Source organism: Camponotus vicinus, unplaced genomic scaffold (assembly GCF_025532165.1).
Source record: "Camponotus vicinus isolate PSW18456_S1 unplaced genomic scaffold, iyCamVici1.0 SCAF_8, whole genome shotgun sequence".
Classification (NCBI taxonomy): Eukaryota; Metazoa; Arthropoda; class Insecta; order Hymenoptera; family Formicidae; genus Camponotus; species Camponotus vicinus.
The window spans coordinates 4,067,701-4,092,600 of NW_028141980.1; the positions used below are offsets into that span (position 1 = coordinate 4,067,701).

A 24,900-nucleotide genomic window follows, 5' to 3' on the forward strand; every position below is an offset into this window, starting at 1 on the left:
ATATTGCGGTGAAAGATTGCTGCAATGTGTATGCAATCTTCGTGTGCTGTATGGGTACACATACATCAGCGTTTCTTCTGCCAAAAATTGGATTTCGGTAAGGGTGCGTCCCGATGGAGAAAGAAATAGCGGAACGGAATAGTAACGGAAAAGTAACTATATGATGGCTAACCAATCAGAATTATTCCGTTCCGCCTTTACGGGCGTGACCGGGTTCCCCATGGCAAACATTTTACGGAATGGAATAAAAACGGAAATTATGTACTACATAATATCATCATGTATTACATAGATATATCATGTCTGTGATAAAACCTATAACCCGGTGAAGCAATTTACTGAAATCACGTGTAATAAAATAATTAACATTATGTTATCAATAATTAACATTATATTATATAATTAACATTAATATTATTATTAATGATTTTTTAATTAATTTTATTATTAACGCGACATGGTAAATATTCATTATATTATATTAATACATGATGACATTATGTAATACATAATTTCCGTTTTCATTCCGTTCCGTAAAATGTTTGCCATGGGAAACCCGGCCACGAAAAGGCGGAACGGAATCATTCAGATTGGTTAGCCATCATATAGTTACTTTTCCGTTACTATTCCGTTCCGCTATTTCTTTCTCCATCGGGACGCACCCTAAGGGTGGGGTCCCATGGATCGTATTACGATACGCGCGTATCGGGCGTATTGAAAATCTGACCAATCGCAGACGTTCCGCTGTTTGTGATACGGGAAAGTTATGTCTGCGATTGGTCAGATTTTCAATACGCCCGATACGCGCGTATCGTAATACGCTCCATGGGACCCTACCTTAACGATAATAGCGTAAAGAGTATAAAATAACTAGGCGAAAGCTGGTACTTAAATGAAACAATGTGATTGGTCGGCGCAAGTTACGCTTACGCAAGTTACGCTGCATGTGACAGTACCCTGAGGGTGCAGTTCCACGTAGAAGAAAAAGCAGAACGGAAAAGCGGAACGGAAAAGAAGTATAGTGGAGGTAACCAATCAGAACGTTTCTCCAAAAGACATATCTGTTCCGATTTTAAATAACCGGGTTCCCCATGTACCGGAAAAAGCGGAAATAAGTAAGAGTAAAAAATTATTTTTTATGAATTATAGTTAACAAAAATAATCAATTTTATAAAAAAATATCTTTTTATAATAAATGGAAAATTCCAATGGAATATAATTTACGAAAAAACAAAGCTAATTCAGAATTATTGTAAATTTTAAGTTAGAATTTTTTCCGTTTTTGCGTAAAATATATTCCATGGGGAAGCCAGGCATATAAAAGCGGAATGGAATAAAGAACTTTATAATAATATAAATTTAACAAGAGAAATATATTATTTTAGTGTAATTTTGTTATGTTTTTATATTTTGTGAAAATATAAAATTAAACTAAACTATTTATATGAAACAATGATAAAATTACATTTTATATTGTAACAAATATTTTATTCAGAATAATATATTCACCTAATTTAATGTTAAGTGTAATAAATTGTTACAAAATTTAATATATATATCTGAAAATAAAACACACACACACACATATTTTATATTATAATAAAAAAATTTACCGATGACATTATTATTTTATATAAAAATAAATTTATAAATTTTATTTATGAATAAGAAAGACTAGATATGCTAGGTATGTACATACATACGAGAACGCTAGGTATGATGTCTTTTGGAGAAACATTCTGATTGGTTACCCCCACTATACTTCCCACACAACATGCATGTCTTGAAGACGTCTTAAACATGTCTTTCTTATGACGCCTTTAAGACTTGTCCAATTGACGTCTTTCTGATGTTTTTAAGACATTCAATTTAAGACGTATTTTTTTAAACGTCTTAAAGATGCCTTTCTTATGACGCCTTTAAGACTTGACCAATTGACGTCTTTCTGATGTTTTTAAGACATTCAATTTAAGACGTATTTTTTTAAACGTCTTAAACATGCCTTTCTTATGACGCCTTTAAGACCTGACCAATAGACGTCTTTCTAACGTCTGTAAGACATTCAATTTAAGACGTATTTTTTTAAACGTCTTAAACATGCCTTTCTTATGACGTCTTTAAGACCTGACCAATAGACGTCTTTCTGATGTTTTTAAGAACATTTACTTTAAGACGCCATTTTTAAGATGGCCGCGGTGCCAGGCCAGCCAGGCATTAGACGGGATCGAGTTGGAAAATAAATTATTCCATTTACCAAAGTTGAGCAGTGCTTTGCACAGGTAAGAATTAATGATATTTAAAGCCGGGTCTGCAATGGCCATAGCATAAGGTTGTAAGATGTAAGCGAAATAACCAAATCCATTTCCTATGGATTTCGTGCGTTCTACGGTGGTCTCGCATACGCAGTCACGGAAGAATTCTGCGTTCTTAATTCTTATTGCGCGTCCGCCGTAGAACATACATAGAGCCCATTCTACAATGGCAGTAACAAGACTGTAGGAGTAGAGATTAAATCGTTTTTAGTGAAGTAAAGAAGAAGAAGTAATGAAATAGACAATTCTCATTTTGTACTACTATTACCTTAGAGTACTAATGAGAATTTCTATTTCGTTACTTCTTGTCTTTACTTCATTAGAAACAGTTTATTCTTTACTCCTACAGCCTTGTTATTGCCATTGTAGAATGGGCTTAGGGCGTGTTCCAAAATTCACTATCAGCGCTGAAAATCTTTAGTTCACGTTACGTATATTATATATTTTCATCGCTGGCAGTGAATTTTGGAACATGGCCATAGTAGGAAATGGATTTGGTTCATTTCGCTTACAACTTTATGCTACGTTATATATATATATATATGTATATGTATGTATGTGTAAAAAAATTAAACTCTATATTGTAAAAAAATATATTAATTATCTTTTGTATATTTTTTTTGCAGCATTATGACAACATATGAAGATTTTATTCAACAAAATTTTATTCAACAAGATTGTGACGGTGTGCGTTCCATAAATGGAATGCTTGGCCATCATCGCGTATTGATACTACTAGACTAGTTGTACTATTGAAAACTTTGTCTCAACCAATTAAGGAACAAGTAGATCTTCCGCCAATTCAATATGATCCAGTTTTATGTACAAGATCTACATGCAGAGCTATTTTAAATCCATTATATCAAGTAGACTATCGTGGTAAGTAATAAGATATTATAAATGAATAGAACAAAAATCATTTTTTATTTATCACAAGAAACATTTTGAAAAATATTAAAGTAGTTTATTTCTATTAGAAATTAAAGTATATTTTAATGTGTTTCTTTATTACGATGTATTTACATTCATATTCTTTATTATTCTTTATACTTCATTTAAATTCGTATTTTATTTAATGCATAATTCTCTTGTAATTTTCTGTCTATATCATATAAGATAATTTAAAAAATCAAATTATTTATTAGGAGCATATAGTATTCATAAAAATATTGTAAAGGTATTTTTATATTTCAATAAATTCTAAATTTGTGTTATCATTATATATTATTTTTTTTAAGTTACATTATAATACACATATTGTGAGTTATATTAATAATTATGAGAAAAAAACTTTGCAAAAAGAATTTATGAGGAAATTCTTCGAAATAAGAAACAAAAGGGAAATATATTTAAATGATCAAAATGTATGCATTTATTTGAATAATAGTGTTATATATGTGTTATATATGTTGAATAGTTATATTATGAAACAAATATTTTTGATTTTACTTTTTTTAAGATTTGATTCTTTTCGAACATTTTTTTTATTATCATTTATTGACATTACATAATTTATTATAGTTTTTATTATATATAAATTTATGATATATATATATATATATATATATATATATATATATATGTTACTTATATATTACTTTAAATATTATTCTATCTCAGTCCAATTGTATGTATTTATATGTATTATTTAGCGTGCCCAATGTTTGCCATTAATATTTTTACTTTTTGCGGATACATATGTCTGGATGATGAAGAATTAGAGGCACTTAAAGATTCATTACAAATGTCATTGTCTCTGCTTTCACTCAATGCTCTTATTGGTCTTATCACATTTGGCAAAATGATTCAAGTTCATGAATTAGAAGCACAAAGGATCTTCAACCAAAAGTTCAAGATATGTTAGGTACGAATAGAATAAGTCCCAAGTTATATTTACTATATTAGTCATTGTTCTTCATGATTACTTTATTGCATTTTATTCACATTACATTTTGATAGGTATAGGTAGACTAATTCCTGGACAAAATCCAAATCAAGAGGACCTGGTGCGTATCTATTGCCAGCTGCTAATCGCTTTTTGTAACCAGTACATAAGTGTGATATGAGACAGTTCGACAGATCTTTTAGGAGAACTGTAACGTGATCCATGGTCTGTTGGGCCAGAGAAACGTTCATTGCGATCTACAAGTGTGGCATTAGCAGTCGCCACGGGTCTCTTAGAAGCTAGTTATGCAAATACTGATGCTAGGTATTTATATGTTGTAATATGATGTATATATGTTATGTTTTTCATTGTAATCCTACATATAATGCTATCAATGTATTTAAGGATTATGCTATTTGTTGGCGGACCATGTTCTCAAGGACCTGGCCAAGTTGTAACTGATGATTTATGACAACCAATCAGATCACATCATGATATTCAAAAAGATAATGCTAAGCATAAAAAGGCAATTAAGCATTATGATACACTTGCATCACGTGCTGCAACTAATGGCCATAATAGATATTTATAATAGATATTTATTTTTGTGCTCTTGACACCAAACTGGTTTATTAGAAAGGCGACAATATTGCAACTCTACTGGTGGTCATATGATGATGGGGGATTCATTTAATTCTTCATTATTCAAACAAACTTTTCAACGAATATTTGCTACAGATGCCAAGGGTGATTTGAAAATAGCATTCAATGCAATCTTAGAAGTAAAAACATCTCAGAAAATTAAAGTTCCTGGAGCAATTGGATCTTTTGTATGTCAGTGGGAGAAAGGATCAAGTGTTGGAGTACTACAAGAAGTAGGCTTACTTGTCAGTGGAAATTTTGTTCATTGACACCATCTACAACAACAGCATTATTCTTTGAAGTTGCAAATTAACATACAGCCCCAATTCCGCAAAGTGGAAGAGGCTGTATTCAATTCATTATCCAATATTAACATAGTAATGGACAAAGGCGAATTAGAGTTACTACTATTGCAAGAAAGTAAATATATTTTTTATTATACATTATATGTATATCATAAATATTTATAATATCATAAATAATAATATAATATCATAAATATTTATGATGTTATAGGAATATCTTTAATTATCAGTTGGGCAGATGAATCATCATCTTTGCATCATGTAAGCATAGAATTTGAGGAAGCAACAGCTGTTTTTATATCACGTTTAACTGTATTTCGAGCAGAAAGTGATGATGGTCCAAATGTTTGAAGATGGGTTGATCATATTCTGATTAGACTTGTTAGTAGTTTCTATCATTAAAATTGTGCCCAATTACACTTAATATAAAGCTTAAACTTTATATATTTATACATATAGATTTACACATAAATATATATTGTATCTATTTTGAGGTGTAAAATCTTATTATTGCAGTATCAAAAATTCGGAGAATATGCAAAAGATGATCCAACTAGCTTTAGATTGGCAGAAAATTTTTCCTTGTATCCACAATTTATGTATCATTTACGCAGATCACGTATTCAAGTATTCAATAATTCCCCAAATAAAACTAGTTTTTATAGGTAAGTTGTTATTTGTATAAAACACATGATATATTTAAAACTTATTGATTCTTTTAGGTCTCATATTTCATATATCAATATATATTTTTTGACATTCTTTTTAACTGAAAGAAGAAAGGAGCATCTCAGATAAAGTTTTCATTTATCTTATGATAGCAGCATTTGTCATAAGTTGCTAGTGCATGTATTGCAAATATGCAATAATGCAGTTATTTGAAATTAAATTGAATGTTGCACACAAAATGGACACAGTATATATTGCGAATACACTAGCAACTTATGACAAATGACTGCTATCATAAGATAAATGAAAACTTTATCTGAGATGCTCCTTTGTTCCCATCTTTCATCGAGTGCGATTGTGATTGTGGTTGTGCAAGCTGAAGAAAATCTTTCGATTCGAAGAAATAAAGGTAACGTAAACTACGAATAGATAGATTTTAGTATTGATAAAGTTTCGAAACAATCGGTGTATGAAAATTGAAAATGGTGGTCGTTCTATATACAAGGTGTCCCATTTTAAATAACCTCAAATATTTCTCAAATAATACCCCACACAGCAATCTATATCTCAGACGTAAATCAGATATCATTTCGTCAATAAATTTTTGTTGTATTTGAGATATCTTGATATCTGATATATCTTGAATATCTTCAGAATATCTGATATCTTAATTATCAAAATATCTATAATTTCATAAGTTAAAAATCCAGAAAAAAAGCAAGGAAATAAACCTAACGGTATAATAATCATTATGCCTGTAAATATTATTATATAAGAAATGATCATGATTGATGTTTCTTGAGAAATCATTGTTTATTTCCTAATAATATATAGATATGACGCTCCGATTACAACTGCATTCAATTATTGTTATGTTTACTTTTTTAAGTGATTAGGGATTTATAATAAAAGGATTTATATATCAGAATACGTAATATTCCAATAGCGAGGATTGATTGATGGCAAATAATCAAATAATTCTTGATTTGCAATTAGAAGGGCATACGAAGCTTTATGTCTGATATATGCATTCGTATTTCAAATACAGGTTATGCTAATTAAAAATAAACATCAACAATTAAATTGGACTAAAAATCACGGTTTATTATTATTTAAGATGTATGGTGTTATGTAAAAAAAACTAAATTAAATACCGGTTAAAGTTGGTCCTATTATTTCATAATCGGTATTTTTTTTTAAAATATTTAGAGAACGTGAAATTTCAAAATTATGTCGAAAAACAGTTAAAATGCTATTAATGAATAAAAAAATTAAACATTATCAACGACGTTAATTTTTAAAATATTTATATTTAAAAATTTTACTAAAAATATAATACCCCCTAATTGTTTCCAACAACGAGCAGTAATAATTTTTTTGCAAAATTACACAAAGTATGCTAACGCTCGATTTGATAAAATTCAGATAAAATACTAGTGTTAATAGATAAATATAACTTAAGAGATAAATTATAATTTCTTTTTCTTTCCAAAAACATTTAGATTTTCCAGATGTTTTGACTAATTTATTAATAAAAGGAAAATCATGTTTTACGTTATACTAATTTAATAAAAAATTTAGGATTACGTCATTAAGATGAATTTGTAATTACTGCTTCTTTATGCCCAGAAATAACTACATGCAATCCAGTAATTAGTACAGGACTTAAATTAGCTCGTGCCGCATTTAATATTTTATTATTTAAAATATTAACTTTTTTATAAAAAAATTTTTTTACCAATACCGCAATCAAAAATTCCAGAAATATTATTACTCCAAGCCCAAAGATTTATATCAACAATATCTTCAACATGTTGAGTAGAGTTTAAATGTAAGGCCTCATCACGGGCTATAAATCGTATGATTTTTGCATTACCTTCCATGAGTTTTCGTTCAGCAAATGCAAAAGAGCAAGCGAAACTTACATAAAAACGAATATATTTTTATTTTAAAAAATTAAGTTGTGATAGCACTCATTTTTTATAAAAAAATGAGTGCTATCACAACTTAATTTTTTAGTGTTGGGCAATTATAGATAAACGAAGATCTCGTGCTAATATTTCTCAAATTATGCATATTTTTTGTTTTCTCAGGATAGTTATTGATGCTGGCAACATCAATAACATAAGCAATTTTAATTGACGTAATACTAACTTTGGTTTATGCTCAATGTGTACATATCTAAGATGATGAATTTATTTTAAATAAAGATTCAAGGAACGATGATTGTAATATTTGGTTAATTAATTCATTGTATTATTTTTTTGCCCATACGTGTAGTACATTGTGCCCAAGATAAGAATATAATTTCTTCTGGGCGCCAAAAAAAAGAAAGTTGTTTTTCGATTAGTTTTTCAAAAATGGAATGTTTTTGTTGGTCAAATCGAGCAATATTTAAATTTTAAAGCTGATAATTTTTATTTTGTAGGAATATAAAAATATTAAGAACCTCTTATGTATAAAAAAATTCGCAATCATCCAACTTTACTTAATATTTATTCCAATATCAAAATTTTGATGAATTAATTGTAACTGGAGCTCCTCTAGGATTAATATCTTATTTTAATTGGAGGAGTTATTTTCTAGTTATATTCGTAGCGGTATTTGTATTATTTAAAAATTATTATTAATATCAAACATACTATTCGTGATGTAATTTTGTTTCCTACACTTCGTCCAAAATAAAATTTGTCTTTAGATTATCAAATATTGTATATAATAATAATTATTAATATAAATAAAATAAAGATTATTATTAATTTATACAGTAAATATCTTTCCTAAATATTTTATTTAAAACTAGAAGGATTTTCTGATTTCCTAGAAATTTTATCTATTTCGTCTACTAAGGTAGAAAATCATCATTTACTAAATTCCCGGTAAAAAAATTTAGGATTACGTCATTAAGATGAATTTGTAATTAAATTAAAATCATGATCATAATAAATTAAATTTAAAATTTAAATAATAATAACAATTGATAGTTAATAGCCTAATTCTTATTGCCGTTTCTTTGCTAATAAAATAATGCAAAATTTTTGTATTATATTAATGGAGTAAATTAGAAATAATAATTCATGAATCATTTGTTTCATTAATATTAGTGTTTGTGGGTCTTCTGCTATTACTACAGGAATACTGGTTTCTTTTATTAATAGATAAAAAGGGATGTTGGCATCTAAAAAATAGAAATTTTGATTAACAATACTTATTTAATCAATTATTTCAGTTTATGCCTCCTAAATTATTGTAATTCCACTAAATTAATATCTCATGTCATAGCGTTATCACGAGGCGCTTATTATGAATTGATACGAATTAGCTAATTTCATTATTTTACGCATTGCGTAATTAAATTCTCTTTTTTGAAATAATTCTCCTTGTAACTAAATATTTACATATGTAATCATATACTGGTTACAACACATTAATTTTTTAAGAGTTTTCATGTTATTAATTGGATAAACTACGACTGTTTACGGATGACTTAAACAAAATTGGTCCAGAGTGAAAATTCATTGTTATCTTTAATGCAGTTGATTAGTTCTAATTTTCCTTTGGGAGGATTTGCATATTCACGAGTTGTTTACAGCTAAGAAGCGAAAAATGAAGCTGAAAAACATATTAAAAACTTACGTTATAATGATGACACCTTATTTTTATTAAAACCTATAAATCTTATTCTCAGTATTAAATCACATATGAGACGCGGTAAAACAACTACTAATGTGATGTTTGGAAATGCTGCTAGTGTGTTAGTAGGTGATTTTATATTTAAACGTAATACTTTGTTAGACGAATATTGGTGTGATATTTTAGATGAACAAGGAAGTTAATGCAATACGATAATCATTTGTTAGTGATTTTTTTATTTGGATTATTCAAAAAAATTACTTAATATTTTTGCTTTATTAGGATATTCAGGATACATACGATTAATCACACAAGACGAATACCCTGTTTTGCATGTTAACTGAGTGGTTTAGATCCGAGTACTAATTGTTTTTATTTAGAATATAACTACTCTGGGGTCTACCGGAGTAGTAGCAGCATAATCAAAATATATTGGTAACTTCATCTAACTAGTATTCCAATTTTTATCGCTGTAATTACATAAAATTTTTTGATTCATATAGTCGTTATTAGAATTTTAAAAGAACTAAGTTTTTAGTTGTTTATCATAATTTATTAATCACAATTAATTTTGAGTAATTCCATTAATTACAATATGAGACTTTAGTATATTGTACGTTCCATTATTTTATCTAAATTGATATGCAGTATCGTTCCATACTCGTATTAATTGTGATTAATAAATTATGATAAACAACTAAAAACTTAGTTCTTTTAAAATTCTAATAACGACTATATGAATCAAAAAATTTTATGTAATTACAGCGATAAAAATTGGAATACTAGTTAGATGAAGTTACCAATATATTTTGATTATGCTGCTACTACTCCGGTAGACCCCAGAGTAGTTATATTCTAAATAAAAACAATTAGTACTCGGATCTAAACCACTCAGTTAACATGCAAAACAGGGTATTCGTCTTGTGTGATTAATCGTATGTATCCTGAATATCCTAATAAAGCAAAAATATTAAGTAATTTTTTTGAATAATCCAAATAAAAAAATCACTAACAAATGATTATCGTATTGCATTAACTTCCTTGTTCATCTAAAATATCACACCAATATTCGTCTAACAAAGTATTACGTTTAAATATAAAATCACCTACTAACACACTAGCAGCATTTCCAAACATCACATTAGTAGTTGTTTTACCGCGTCTCATATGTGATTTAATACTGAGAATAAGATTTATAGGTTTTAATAAAAATAAGGTATTCGAACTAATTAGAATATTTTGATAATTAAGATATCAGAATATCTGATATCTTAATTATCAAAATATTCTAATAATATTTTTACGAAAATATAATCTTTTCTATCTGATTTGTTGCAAGATCAGATATCATATCTCAGTTGAAAAAATCATACATTTTTGCAATCTGGAAGATATCTTATAGATATCCCAGTCATATCTGAGTAGCATTATTTAAATCAGATATTCTGATATTTAGATATCTCTTAGATCTCTCTATGATATATTTTGCTGTGTGGGACGTTTTACAGAAAAATTCGTTTCAGACAAAAATTCGTTTCAGACAAAAGTTATATAGTTTCGAGGGGGCCATAAGATGTTACCATTGGTTTGACCTTGGACAGTCATTTGAAGGTCACGTGAAGGTCACTTCAATTTTTTTAAATTGCACCCCCTTTTTGGTTCCATTTAAGAAATTGAAGGTAATGCCGAAGTATAAGAAATTCAGAGATTTATCTCGAAGACAACAAAACAGACGATTGTTATCACAAGAACGAAAGAGAAATGTTACTGCCATTTCGATAACGAAAAATTGGCAAGACAATGTTATTGCTAAACACAATTCTGTTCATATAGAATGCTTCGAAAATGAGAATTTTGATACAAATAAATCTCCTTTGCAATCAGTAGATGTAGTACACGAGCAATTACATGATTCCGAGAACATTGAAAATATGCATGATTTTTTTTCAACATGTATTGCAACAGACAAAGAAAAAAACACTTTACAACAACGCTTACGTACTTGGGCTATAGAATATAATGTTCCACACACATCTGTAACAAGTTTATTGCGGATTCTTCGAGAAGAAGGTCTCCAAAATTTGCCTAGCGATGCGAGAACCTTTTTACACACACCCACAGAAACGATTATTCGTGAATGCGCGAGTGGTCATTATTTCCACTATGGTCTGGAAAGAGCATTACGGGAGCGCTTAGAACATTATGAAAGTACCAATGATTTGATAAAAATTAACGTTAACATTGATGGCTTACCTCTTGCTAAAAGCTCAGCAAGTCAATTATGGCCCATACTTGGGCAAATATATAATAACAATCAATCTACAGAACCCTTTTTAATTGGAGCATATCACGGTTATAAGAAGCCTACGAATGCGCACGAGTTGTTAGAAGAATTTTGTGAAGAATATCTACATCTGCACAATGAAGGATTTTCATTCAAAGAAAAAAAGTATCAAGTAATAATCAGAGCTATTATTTGCGATGCTCCTGCCAAATCCTTTGTAACGGGTGTTAAAGGACATAATGGTTATTTTGGTTGCACTAAATGTTTTTGTGAAGGAGAATATTATAACCATAAGATGGTTTTTCTGCAAGAAAATGCACGATTACGTACAAACAATAATTTCCGCAATAGAGAAAATGAAGAACATCACGTTACAGTATCACCATTCGAATACTTGCCTATAGACATAATTAACAGTTTCCCCTTGGATTATATGCATGTAATTTGCTTAGGAGTAATGAAGAAGATGCTGCTTCTATTGATGAAGGGGCCCCATAAATCGCGATTACGTGCGGCACAGATAGAAGCATTATCCAAAGACATTTTAAATTTGCGTAAATTCATACCAATTGAATTTGCTCGTCGCCCACGAGGACTTAACGAATTAGATAGGTGGAAGGCAACAGAATTTCGATTATTCCTTCTTTATTTGGGACCTATTGTTTTACAGAAATATTTGGACGCTGATTATTACAAACATTTCTGTGCTCTACATATTGCTATACGTATATTATGCCATCCTGAAGATTGTTTACGTAACAATGAATATGCTACTGATTTGTTGAAATATTTTGTCAGAACATTTAAAGTATTATACGGAAAAGACACTATTGTTTATAATATACATAATTTAATACATTTGTGTGAAGATGTAAAGAGATATGGATCTTTAAATACATTCTGCGCTTTTCCTTTCGAGAATTTTATGAAAGAACTCAAGAAAATGTTACGCAAATCAGAAAAACCATTGTCACAATTGAACAACAGAATTAATGAACGCGCAATAACTAAATGTGAAAGTAATTTTAATAATAGCAACGTAATAAATATACCGCTACTTCTACATCCAGATGGAAGAAATATGCCCTTAGGATGTGTAAATTCACACAAAAGTATGAAATTTGCAAAATATTTGCTGACGACGAATTCTGCAGATAATTGCTGTTATTTAAAGGATGGATCAGTGTTTTGCATCGAATATATCGGCTACAAAGATAACATACCTATTGTTGTTGGAAAAAAATTTTGTGATCTTCAGTCCATTGCAATGTATTCTTGTAATTCCCAAGACATGAATATTCATACAGCAACGCGGCAAACAAGTGTGGAAGTAGTATCAGCAACGCAAATTGATGCTAAAGCTGTAAAAATATTTTTCAATCACATGTATTATATAATGCCTCTTTTACATTTGTAAAAACAGTGAGTAGTGTTACCTTTATTTATATGCATATAGTACTACATTTATTTTTATGCAGATAAATGTTAAAAGTTATCAAAAATCTTCGATTTTAATCTTCCTTTTTCTAACGACTGTAACGTGAAAAATATTTTTTTTGGATATTTTCTCTTATATGCCAAAAATAACGCCAATTTTATTGCCATCACTTTTTGATACACTTAGAGCTTCTGCCCACAGGACGCGGAAACGCTTGCCACGCGGCAAAAAGTGACGCAGTAATCAATCAACGTATTGTTGTCCTAGCGTTTATTAGCTACCGCGTAACTTTTTCCCGCGCGGCAAGCGCTTCCGCGTTCTGTGGGCAGGAGCTCTTATTTGTATATGTGTAATATATTTTTTAGCATTACTGAGGAAAATGATATTCAACATTTAATCAGTACTAAAATTTAACAATTTCAGATGTATTATGTAATATTTTTTGACGATTGGTGCTCCATAGTACCTGACGTTTGGGTAAATGTTAAGGCAAGAACCTTCAAATGGCCACCAAAAGAAATAAACGTCAGAAGAGCTGTTCAGAAAAATATTTTTCCCTGTGACGACTGGGATGTTCAACAGTATAGACGCATTGTAGGGCCATATGGTAATGAAACTGAAACTATGTAATTTTATTTTGGAAGAATTTTGTAATTACATCAAAATTATTTTGCATAGATTCTTATGAAACAGCCATACAAGCCGAGAAACGAGCAGAAACTGTATCCACATCCGATGAAGGACCAATGCAAGCACTAAGTCAAGGATATTCAATTATACAGGAACCACAAAAAAGAACAATTAAAAGACCACCGTTTCATGATGAACTTGAAAATTACAGCAAAACCGGTAATTAATTCTATTCATTTAATCGTTACCCAAGAAAAAAATGCGTATAATATGGTCAGATGTAAATATACATAATTAGATATGAAAAGATTTGACATATATATAATTTTATATAATCATACATAATAATATTCGAAAAATGATGTGATATGATCATATCTTTATTATCATATTCGACTAGATCTATTTATATATGAAAATAGATGATCAAATATTATTATATAAAGATGTGATCATGTCACGCCATTCTTCGGATATGATTATATAAAATTATATATGTTATCAAATCTTCATATCTAATAATTATGTATATTTACATCTGACTATATTATACCCATTTTTTTCTTGGATAGTGATAATAATTCTAATAATAATTCTACTTATTTAATTGTAATTATTTTATCGTTAATAAGAACAGTAAATTAAGTAATAGTATTTAACTTTGATAGAATATCTAAGCAAGAAAAAGAAGAATGCGTTAACGCCTCCTTGTAATTACGTACCATCTAATAATGTCAGCAATCTTCGAAACAAAGGATTTAATGGTATTTATGGTTTCAGTTTTTCTTCACGGGAAAAAAATTTGTCCTAAATGGATTTTGTCAATATCTGATCATGTCTTGCCAAATAGAGTCATATATGATATATGGTTATCATATATGACTGTATTTGATAATATATATCATATATACGACTATATTTGGCAAGACATGATCAGATATTGACAAAATCCATATATGACGAATTTTTTTTTCCCGAAAGTAGTAAAGTTAAGTTAACTGTATTCTATGGCTATGGTCAGGAAGATGTTATGAATGCTTCGAAAAATCATTCATATATCTTTATTTTCGTGGAATGTAGAACAAAAATAGAATAATGTTCCGAAGCATATCTAACGTTTCCCCGACCGCAGTCAAAGTTTAATAACATTAATAATATTTTGTAGGATCTACAGAAGAAACGAACCTCGTGCAAACGCCTTCTTGCAGTGGCGCACAAGTATCCGGAAATGTTACCAGTCTTAGTAACTTGAATGGTACGCATAATTATAGGATATACAGGGTGAGCCATTTTAATTAACGCACGCAATTATTTCGGAAACAAAGCATTTTAGAGAAAAATGTTTCAGACAAAAGTTTTATGGTTTCGAGGGGGCCATAAGATGGTATCATTGGTTTGACCCTGAAGAGTTATTTGAAGGTCACATGAAGGTCACCTTCAATTTCTTAAATGGAACCTACTATTTGTCATTGCATATTCTTGTAGCTTATCTCGAGAGCTTTCCAAAACACTATAATTATGTACTTTTTTGTTAAGTACTTTTTGAGTTATGAGGCTTGAAATAATTTCTTAATTTTACATAAACCGTAAAATATCTTGTAAAATATTCATTTTTCGATTATCTTACCTTAATACTTTTATGTACAAAATAATGAGAGGAATCAATTGGTGTAAAGAAAACACATAGTTGTTTTTAAGAAAAAATATGGAATTGTTAATTGCAAATTACATATTTTTTCTTCAAAACAACTATGTGTCTTTTTTTACACCAGTTGATTCCTCTCATTATTTTGTACGTAAAAGTATTAAGGTAAGATAATCGAAAAATGAATATTTTACAAGATATTTTACGGTTTATGTAAAATTAAGAAATTATTTCAAGCCTCATAACTCAAAAAGTACTTAACGAAAAGGTACTTAATTATAGTGTTTTGGAAAGCTATCGAGATAAGCTACGAGAATATGCAATGACAAATAGTAGGTTCCATTTAAGAAATTGAAGGTGACCTTCATGTGACCTTCAAATAACTCTTCAAGGTCAAACCGATGATACCATCTTATGGCCCCCTCGAAACCAAACAACTTTTGTCTGAAACATTTTTCTCTAAAATGCTTTGTTTCCGAAATAATTGCGTGCGTTAATTAAAATGGCTCACCCTGTATATGGATTATCTATGTGTGTGTGTGTGTGTGTGTGTGTGTGTGTGTGTGTGTGTGTGTGTGTATAAGTTGGGAAATGTGTGTGTATATATATATATATATATATATATATATATATATATCACACACACACACACACACACATTTCCAAACTTACTGCAACGATAACAATGAACTTTATGTGATGACACTTGCTGCGAAGTATTACTTAAAGCTAAAATGAAATCCTATATAAATTATATTTTATATTTTGCAGAATATATGAGGAAGAAAAGTGTGCGTCTTACTTCTTGTGTGCAAGTACCCAGAAATAGCAGCCAATTTAATAAAGGTAAGCAAAATAATGGTATGTTTTTTTACTTTTCAGGAAAAAAAGAAGCTTATATAAAGAAGTGATTAAATACTTTGTGAAGTTCAATTAATGATTTGTTGTTAATAAATTGTATTTATTTATTTCTTATCTAATTAAACTATTCATGAAGTATATAGCCACTTGTTTATAAGCAAACTCTTATAGCAATATTTAAATTAGATTATGTTTATTAAAAAATTATCTTTTTAAAAAAGGGTGCTAAGTCCACATCAAAAACTGTTACATATACTTAAAAAATTTTCAAATTATTTTAATTTTGTGTAAAATATATTCTAGAAAAAATAATATAAAAAATTGCGTTAAATGAAAATTATATAAAATAGTTTACAATGAATGAAATTTAATAACACTGTGATGAACAGTATAACTAACAAAATGAACTCACAGACTTTATATTTACAGATGTTGACATTACTGATGAGGAATGGTTGAACGAAAGTTTAGTAGGTGATTACGTGTCTTGCGATAATGCTAATGTGCGTGATGATGGTAATGGGCTTAATAATGACAATGTGCCTGATGATAATAATGATGATGATGATGATATTGGTGACAATATGATTAGCCCTGATAATGTGCTTGACGGTGATGACATGACAACTTTCAATGCCAACGGCAATCATTTGGAAAAATGCTGTGGTATGTATTAAACTTTATTCTTTATTCTTCCTTCTTAATTATATCGTTATATTGTACTTATAATAGCAATATGTTATATGTACTTAATTTCGTATGTATGTACTTGTGTAAAATAACTAAACAGATAATTTTAATGATACTTATAAAGAGAAATAAATATTTTTCTTTTTTATCTTATACAGATGCGTGTCGTACCGAACAAAAAATTATTAAAAATCTCATACAAAAGAATACGAGACAGTTGGAGATAATAATAAATTTAATAAATAACGCAGGACCAGCTAATACAATATATAATAATGACGAAGTCCAATTATTGCCGGAATTTCCGCTATCAACAGTTGACGAATTTTTCAAATTTGACACGGATCTCCAAAAGGACAGAGAGATTCGGAAACAATTAGTGAGTACTTTTCTGTTTTTGCGTCCATTTCTTTTTTCTTCTTCTCTCCATTTTTAAATGTGAAATAAATGTATATTTCCATAATTCAATCAACAACAAAAATTCTTTTGTAGAGATAAAAGTAGAAGACAAAATCTAGATATTGAATATACTGGGTGTCACACTAATTAATTCCTCTCATTATTTTGTACATAAAAGTATTAAGATAAGATAATTGGTGTAAAAAAAACACATAGTTGTTTCGAAAAAAAAAATGTAATTTGCAATTAACAATTACAATTTTTTCTTAAAAATAACTATGTTTTCTTTACACCAATTGATTCCTCTCATTATTTTGTACATAAAAGTATTAAGGTGAAGTAATCGAAAAATGAATATTTTACAATTACCTCACCTTAATACTTTTATGTACAAAATAAGATATTTTACGGTTTATATAAAATTAAGAAACAATTTCAAGCCTCATAACTCTGCAAGTACTTAATGAAAACTAACTTAATTATAGTGTTTTGGAAAGCTCTCGAGATAAGCTACAAGAATAATAACGCAATGAAAAATAAATGGTTCCATTTAAGAAATTGAAGGTGACCTTCACATGATTTTGACAACGCTATTCAAGGTCGTGCTAATATTACTGTGCATTATTTGAAACCCTATAACTTTTATAGGAAACATTTTTGTCTGCCGTTCTCGGTTTTCGAGATATTCGGCTGATACGGGTGGTCTGACACACCCCGTATATATATATATATATATATATATATATATATATATATATATATATATATTTATTTATTTATTTATTTATTTATTTATTTATTTATTCATATAATAAAAACAATTTTGAAAAATAAAATAATGAAAATAATAGGCTCAACATAATAATAAATTACTAAGGGGTAAAAAGGCAAATAAAAATCAAAAGACACGCGGTTATTAGTGCGCAAATTTAGATATATAGTATAAAATATTTACTTAAATTTACTTAAAGCGTAATATATAACATTCTTTTAAATTTTATTACAATTTTTGCTGCCTTTTGTCGCTTAGTAATTTTGAAAGAAGCTCTTAAAATATATTAAATTCATGTTTCCTTTTTCTTCAAGCGGCTTAAATTGAAAATATTATTAAACATTTTTGTAACATTCTGTTATAGAAAAGGAAAATTGCAAAAATTGGAGGAAACACTTTCGTTCACAAGACAAGGAATATTATAAAATACACATTATCGGATGAATTGTGCCGCAAATTATCATGGACAGGCCAAAAAGGATCAACGGCAATTAAGGACACAAGTTTTGTCACAGTTATTATGGGTAATTATTATTTCTTTAAGATATATTTTTATTTCTCCTTTTTATGTAATATTGTTTAAAAATAGTTGCACCTTTAATGTATTCGAACATCAGTATTCGAGATAGTATCTAACATATGCTTAGATGTAACGTGCACTTTTAACTTTAAATTTTTCTTCAGAATTATTAATAAGATCTTACTTCAAATTTCGTTCAAATATTCTTCTACACTTTATACTCTTTCCAATTTTTTACGGATCAAAATTTTTATATTCTTTCCAAAAGTTGCAAACGTTTATAGCTATACTTTACTTCATGACTACCCTATTCTAACTATTGGAATTAAAGCACAAAATATTTTAATAATTATGTAACAAATCGTTTTTCAGCATACGTTTCGGACGACGAAAAAAGTAATATGCACGATATTAAAAAGACCATCCAAGAATGGTTACGACATGCGGGAGATCGCCTCAACTATTTAAGGAACAAGGAGAAAAAGGTTGGTAAATTATTGAAAATTCCATACGATATTATTTAAAAAACAATAGGGCTGTATAATGTTGCTGCATAACATTTTTAGTGTTGAAAATGAGAAAACATTGAAATTAATATATGTTTTTTAATATATGTAAATGTATATCTTAAATCATATTTCACTTATCTATTTCAATTATCTTTTGTATATTTTTTTACAGCACTATGACATATGAAGATTTTATTCAACAAAATGAAGATTGTGACGATGTGCGCAATGGAATGCTTGGTCATCATCGCGTATTGATGCTACTAGACTAGTTGTACCATTGAAAACTTTGTATCAACCAATTAAGGAACGAGTAGATCTTCCGCCAATTCAATATGATCCAGTTTTATGTACAAGATTTAAGCCTACGGCACACGGTACAATTTTTCGTACTGGATTTGATAAGATTTAGTAAAATATTAGAAATGCTGCATTCTGATTGGTGCATTTTTAGTATTTTACTAAATCTTATCAAATCCAGTACGAAAAATCGTACCGTGTGCCGTCGGCTTAACATGCAGAGCTATTTTAAATCCATTATATCAAGTAGACTATCGTGCAAAATTATGGATCTGCAATTTTTGCTCTCAGAGAAATCCTGTAAGAAAAAATTCTATCCATTTTCTTTTAAGCTAAATCATTTTAGCTAGACTAGAGTTTAACTTAATTAGATTTAAGCTAGCAATTATTCAATTTTGGAAGTAAATTCAGCAGAATAGTAAGCTATAGGTCCTTGATAAAAATGACTAAAATAATATGATTTAGATTGTACAGATCATAAGATTTCAATCTTGTATTATAGTATGTATGTATATACACAGCATATATATGCTATACACATAAATGAATAGAGTAAAAATCATTTTTTATTTATCACAAACATTTTGAAAAATATTAAAGTAGTTTATTTCTATTAGAAATTAAAGTATATTTTTATGTATTTCTTTATTATGATATATTTACATTCATATTCTATTCTTTATTACTTCATTTAAATTCGTATTTTATTTAATACATAATTCTCTTGTAATATTCTCCTCTCTATATCATATAAGATATAATTTAAAAAGTAATCGTAAATTATTTATTAGGAGCATATAGTGTTCATAAAAATATGTATAAATATTCAAAATATAATAAAGAAATGAACTTAAGATGAGTTTTATTATTTATTATAGAATAAATCAATAAATCAATGCAGCTATTTTACCGACCGAATTACGCACGTCTAAAAGTCGTCTTAATTGAAATGTCTGAGACGTCTTTATAACATCCTGAGTGAGACATTTAATTATGTCTTGATTGGGACGTCTTGAGTGAGACGTCTTAAAACAATGCCCGACAGATATCTTAAATCGGGACATAAGACGTCTTAAAGACGTCATAAAGATGTAATTCTGATAACTTCTTAAGACGTCTTTAGAAATTTCATGACGTCTTTAAGACTTCTTTAAGACGACATAATGTTGTGTGGGTTCTTTTCCGTTCCGCTTTTCCGTTCCGCTTTTTCTTCTACGTGGGACTGCACCCTGAGCTTCCGCCTAGTTATTTTACGCTCTTTACACTATTATCGTTACGCCGAATTCAATTTTTGGCGGAAGAAACGCTGATGTATGTGTATTAGTAAACGTGTTGTTCAGTGTTGTTCAAGACATAGGATAGTGTAGGTTGAAGAGGCATTGTCAAAACCCACCCAACAAAAATATTGCAGCAACATTGCCGCAACATTGCTGCAATGTTGTAATATTGCCGCAATATTGCTGCAATATTCTGTGTTTGCTGGGAAAGTTTTAATAAAATATGAATAACGATCAAATCTTTACGTGGCTTCAAAAACACATGTACTGTTTTAAAGTTAAGAAGATTAAAGTAAGTACCCGGTAAGCAAAATGCGCGCAATTTGCCAGCAGATTGGCGACAGATTTCCACAAAAGTTGCTAGCAGATTGGCATCCGTTATGTCCGCAATAGGCTCACGATTTGCTAGCAAAACCTGCTCATAGAATCTGATAGCAGATTATTAGCAAAAACCGAGCAGGATCTGCTAACATCACTTGATGTCAAATTGTCGGCAGAAACCGAGCAGGATCTGCGCGCGCGTAATCTGACGGCAGATTGGCAGCAGATCCCGAGCAGAATCTGCAGCTTCTGGTCATTCATATAAATAAGTAATATAAATACAATAAAATTAATTACTACAGATGTTAAATAAGACTATTATCGGCGAGTTATCGGTTAATTACAATTTTCTTCTAATACAACATATAATATGTAATATGTTATATCGAGTTATATCTCACATAGTAAAGGACTCAATTTAATTAAATTAATAATAAAGTAAATGGTGAAAATAATTAAATTTAACTTATAAAACTTAAGATATAATTTATTTAGAATTAAATTCTTCCTTTATGCTTCAAATAGGCAGTAAATGAATAATTATCCATTTATCCTATTGATTCCAATCAGTTTAATATTCTGAATCTTATCTGCTTGTATCACATATCAGAAATTAAAGTGATAGAAATAGTTACTATATTTTTGATCTTTTATTAATAATAGCGACTTTATATATATTTCTGACAGAAATTTGATTGCGAGAAAATACATCACATAGCGGTAAGCGAAGGAACTATCGAATCAAATGCAGATTGTTGCCAATTTGCCATCAGATCACGCATGCAAACCCTGTTCCACTTCTGCTGTCAATCTGCAGTCAAATTGCGCGCACGCAGATTCTGCTTGATTTTTGCCGACAATCTGATATCAAGTCATATTAGCAGATTCTGCTTGGTTTCTGCCACCAATCTGCGTCAGATTCTGTGAGCAGATGCTCTGTTCGATTTTTGACATCAATTTGTCAACTTAATTGGTAATAACAGCTTCAGTACCAAATTTGTAGCCGTTTTGCTAACATTAGTTGATAGCAGACACTTGGCATGATATGCTTTCTACAGACTTTGCTATCTGGGTATATACTTCAATCTCTTTTTAACTTTATAAATATTGTATACATTCCGCTTCACACATACTTGTATGCAGAGCATCGGTTCCCCATGATGCGTACTTTTCGAGACGCATAGGCTACGAAGACTAATCGCAAATCTTCTTAGCATTTCCGTTAGAGTGTACAACGGAAAATCTAATGTACAATTGGTTGTAATTGTGTTGTTGTTGTTTTAAGTTTCGTTTCTATGGTCCCATGGAGCGGAATTAGCATGGACCTAAGAAGATATGGATGGAGTCTAAAGCGCTCATATGGGCGAGGGGGCTGTGAAATTTGCGGTAAGGGAGGTGTATAGCTCTGTCTCTTTCCAAAAGCAACCTTCGGCTTTGTAACGAATGCAACCGAAGATATCCGAAGTGCGCATTGCGTACTTGTACAGTAGATGTGTCATAACTCCTTGTAGACGCTAAATATAAAGCAAACATCGACGTATTTTTTATCAGTATATTTATTTGCATATTATTTACATACATATTTTACATATTATTACATTTTATTTTACATTTATTTACATATTCGCAATATTTACAATTCTGTATTTTCATTCGAAAGTTAGCTAATATGGGATATATAACCTTTCGGGAATTATCGGATATGCGACGGATACACCCGAAGGTTGCTTTTGGAAAGAGACAGAGCTATACACCCCCCTTACCGCAAATTTCACACCGCCCCGGCTCTAGACTCCATCCATATCTTCTTAGGCCCATATTCTGAATCCTCTTTTATCGATAAAAGTGCTCCTAAAAGCGGCCTGTAGCCAATCAGAAGGCTTATATGCCACTTTTAGAGGCACTTTTATCGATAAAAGAGGATTCAGAATATAGGCCTTAAGGTACAATTTCATGCAGACGCTCGACGCTCATTTTTAGCGTCAAATCTGGTCACGTGACTACATTTGACGCTCTATCTGTGGAGGAAGCAATAGCGTCAAACAGCCAGCGTCCATGCTTGTTTGAGCGTTTGCGGAGTCTGTATCCGTATTATCGACTTGTTTATCACTTAGCGCATCTTTGATAGTTTATGAATCAAACAATATAATATTCTGTAATAAAAAATTACTTTCAAGTGATATTTTGAGTGCAGTGTAATATATTTAATAATTCAGAGGGACGCGAAATATAGCCTAACCATGTTAGGTCCACGAGCCTAACCACTGGATTAACTGAAATGAGCGTCGAGCGTCAAAGCTAAACACAGTTTAGCTTTTATCTCTCGACGCGGGAATTTAAAAATCTATCACGTGACCAGATTTGACGCTAAAAATGAGCGTCGAGCGTCTGCATGAAATTATACCTTTAGGTCCATGGGAATTAGCGTAAGCGGATCAGGCAGATAGCCAATCACGAAACGATTTTCGTTATTTCCTTCAACTGAACAGTCTTGTGATTGGCTATCCGCCTGATCCGCTTACGCTAATTCCGCTCCATGGGACCATAGAAACGAAACTTTCGCGTATCAAAAACAGCGGAACGTCTGCGATTGGTCAGATTTGTCAGACTGCACCCTAAGGGTGGGGTCCCATGGAGCGTATTACGATACGCGCGTATCGGGCGTATTGAAAATCTGACCAATCGCAGACATAACTTTCCCGTATCACAAACAGCGGAACGTCTGCGATTGGTCAGATTTTCAATACGCCCGATACGCACGTATCGTAATACGCTCCATGGGACCCCACCCTAAGGGTGCAGTCCCATGGAGCGTATCGCGCGTATCGCGGATTGCGCGTATTGAAAATCTGACCAATCGCAGACGTTCCGCTGTTTTTGATACGCGAAAGTTTCGTTTCTATGGTCCCATGGAGCGGAATTAGCGTAAGCGGATCAGGCGGATAGCCAATCACGAAACGATTTTCGTTATTTCCTTCAACTGAACAGTCTTGTGATTGGCGAACCACTGTTCCGCTTACGTGAATTCCGCTCCATGGGACCGTAGGAACGAAACTTTCGCATATCAAAAACAGCGGAACGTCTGCGATTGGTCAGATTTTCAATACGCGCAATCCGCGATACGCGCGATACGCTCCATGGGACTGTACCCTTAAAAGTTGGGTACGAGCACGCAATCTAGTTGTATTTATTTAGGCCCATATTCTGAATCCTCTTTTATCGATAAAAGTGCCTCTAAAAATGGCTTATAGCCAATCAAAAGTCTTATAAGCCACTTTTAGAGGCACTTTTATCAATAAAAGAGGTTTCAGAATATGGACCTAGAAGTCTAGTTATTGTATAGAAGTCTGTGGAAAGCATCCTTTTTGAGTCTTGTTTTGAGTAGAAGGAAATTGTAAGAATAACATTTTGTTGGTTTCGGGTCGGCTGGAGAGACGGTGGAGACCTCCTGCGGAGAGTCGGGAACTATCAATTCGCAAAAGCGTTATTTTAGCCAAAATACAGAGAGAATTGTATTAAAATTATGATATTTGTAATCAGTAGGACCTCAAGCAGGTCGCTACAGAGCGATTTTTTGGATAAAAAGTCAAAATAAAATTGCTAATAAATGGCAGATGCGCGCCTACTAACGGGTCAGGTGCAGCTAGGTACGAGAGTTCGCGTATTTTATTTATTATAAATTTTTAAGAGCCAAAATGCAAAATCTGGCTTTGTAGCGCCCGACTTCATTCTATAAGGAATATATTGAAAAAAAATTCAAGGAAAAATATAACTTTTTTAAGGAGAAATAACGCTTTAGCGGATATTA

At 30.6% G+C, this 24,900-nt stretch overlaps 2 protein-coding genes across 8 annotated transcripts; both read left to right on the forward strand.

Moving 5' to 3' along the window:
- Positions 1 to 2,001: 2,001 nt before the first annotated feature.
- On the forward strand, positions 2,002 to 5,525 carry LOC145975794 (protein transport protein Sec23B-like). Its single transcript, XM_083106508.1, has 6 exons — positions 2,002 to 2,279; positions 2,939 to 3,191; positions 3,965 to 4,176; positions 4,272 to 4,521; positions 4,603 to 5,259; positions 5,356 to 5,525. The coding sequence occupies exons 5-6, from the start codon at positions 5,220 to 5,222 to the stop codon at positions 5,493 to 5,495; spliced, it is 180 nt and encodes a 59-aa protein (XP_082962634.1). The 5' UTR covers positions 2,002 to 2,279; positions 2,939 to 3,191; positions 3,965 to 4,176; positions 4,272 to 4,521; positions 4,603 to 5,219; the 3' UTR covers positions 5,496 to 5,525.
- A 136-nt stretch (positions 5,526 to 5,661) lies between these two features.
- LOC145975793 (uncharacterized) lies at positions 5,662 to 20,348 on the forward strand. Of its 7 annotated transcripts, XM_083106505.1 has the most exons (12): positions 5,662 to 5,809; positions 5,867 to 6,222; positions 13,592 to 13,775; positions 13,847 to 14,017; positions 14,467 to 14,562; positions 14,964 to 15,053; positions 16,215 to 16,289; positions 16,734 to 16,970; positions 17,153 to 17,373; positions 18,530 to 18,689; positions 19,058 to 19,170; positions 19,367 to 20,348. In XM_083106505.1, the coding sequence occupies exons 3-12, from the start codon at positions 13,592 to 13,594 to the stop codon at positions 19,379 to 19,381; spliced, it is 1,362 nt and encodes a 453-aa protein (XP_082962631.1). In that variant the 5' UTR covers positions 5,662 to 5,809; positions 5,867 to 6,222; the 3' UTR covers positions 19,382 to 20,348. The 7 variants fall into 7 exon arrangements, 6 of the variants coding, with proteins under 6 accessions (XP_082962631.1, XP_082962629.1, XP_082962632.1 ...); XM_083106506.1 differs by lacking the exon at positions 5,867 to 6,222 and having other exon boundaries at positions 5,666 to 5,809; XM_083106504.1 differs by lacking the exons at positions 5,662 to 5,809; positions 5,867 to 6,222 and adding an exon at positions 13,013 to 13,152.
- Positions 20,349 to 24,900: the final 4,552 nt, after the last annotated feature.

Excerpts from the sequence above, each read along its gene's own strand:
- LOC145975794 (XM_083106508.1), top strand. The coding sequence starts at position 5,220 with ATGGACAAAGGCGAATTAGAGTTACTACTATTGCAAGAAA. Across the intron at positions 5,260-5,355 it reads GTTACTACTATTGCAAGAAA|GAATATCTTTAATTATCAGT; the intron begins GTAAATATATTT and ends ATGATGTTATAG.
- LOC145975793 (XM_083106502.1), top strand. The coding sequence starts at position 10,922 with ATGATATATTTTGCTGTGTGGGACGTTTTACAGAAAAATTCGTTTCAG.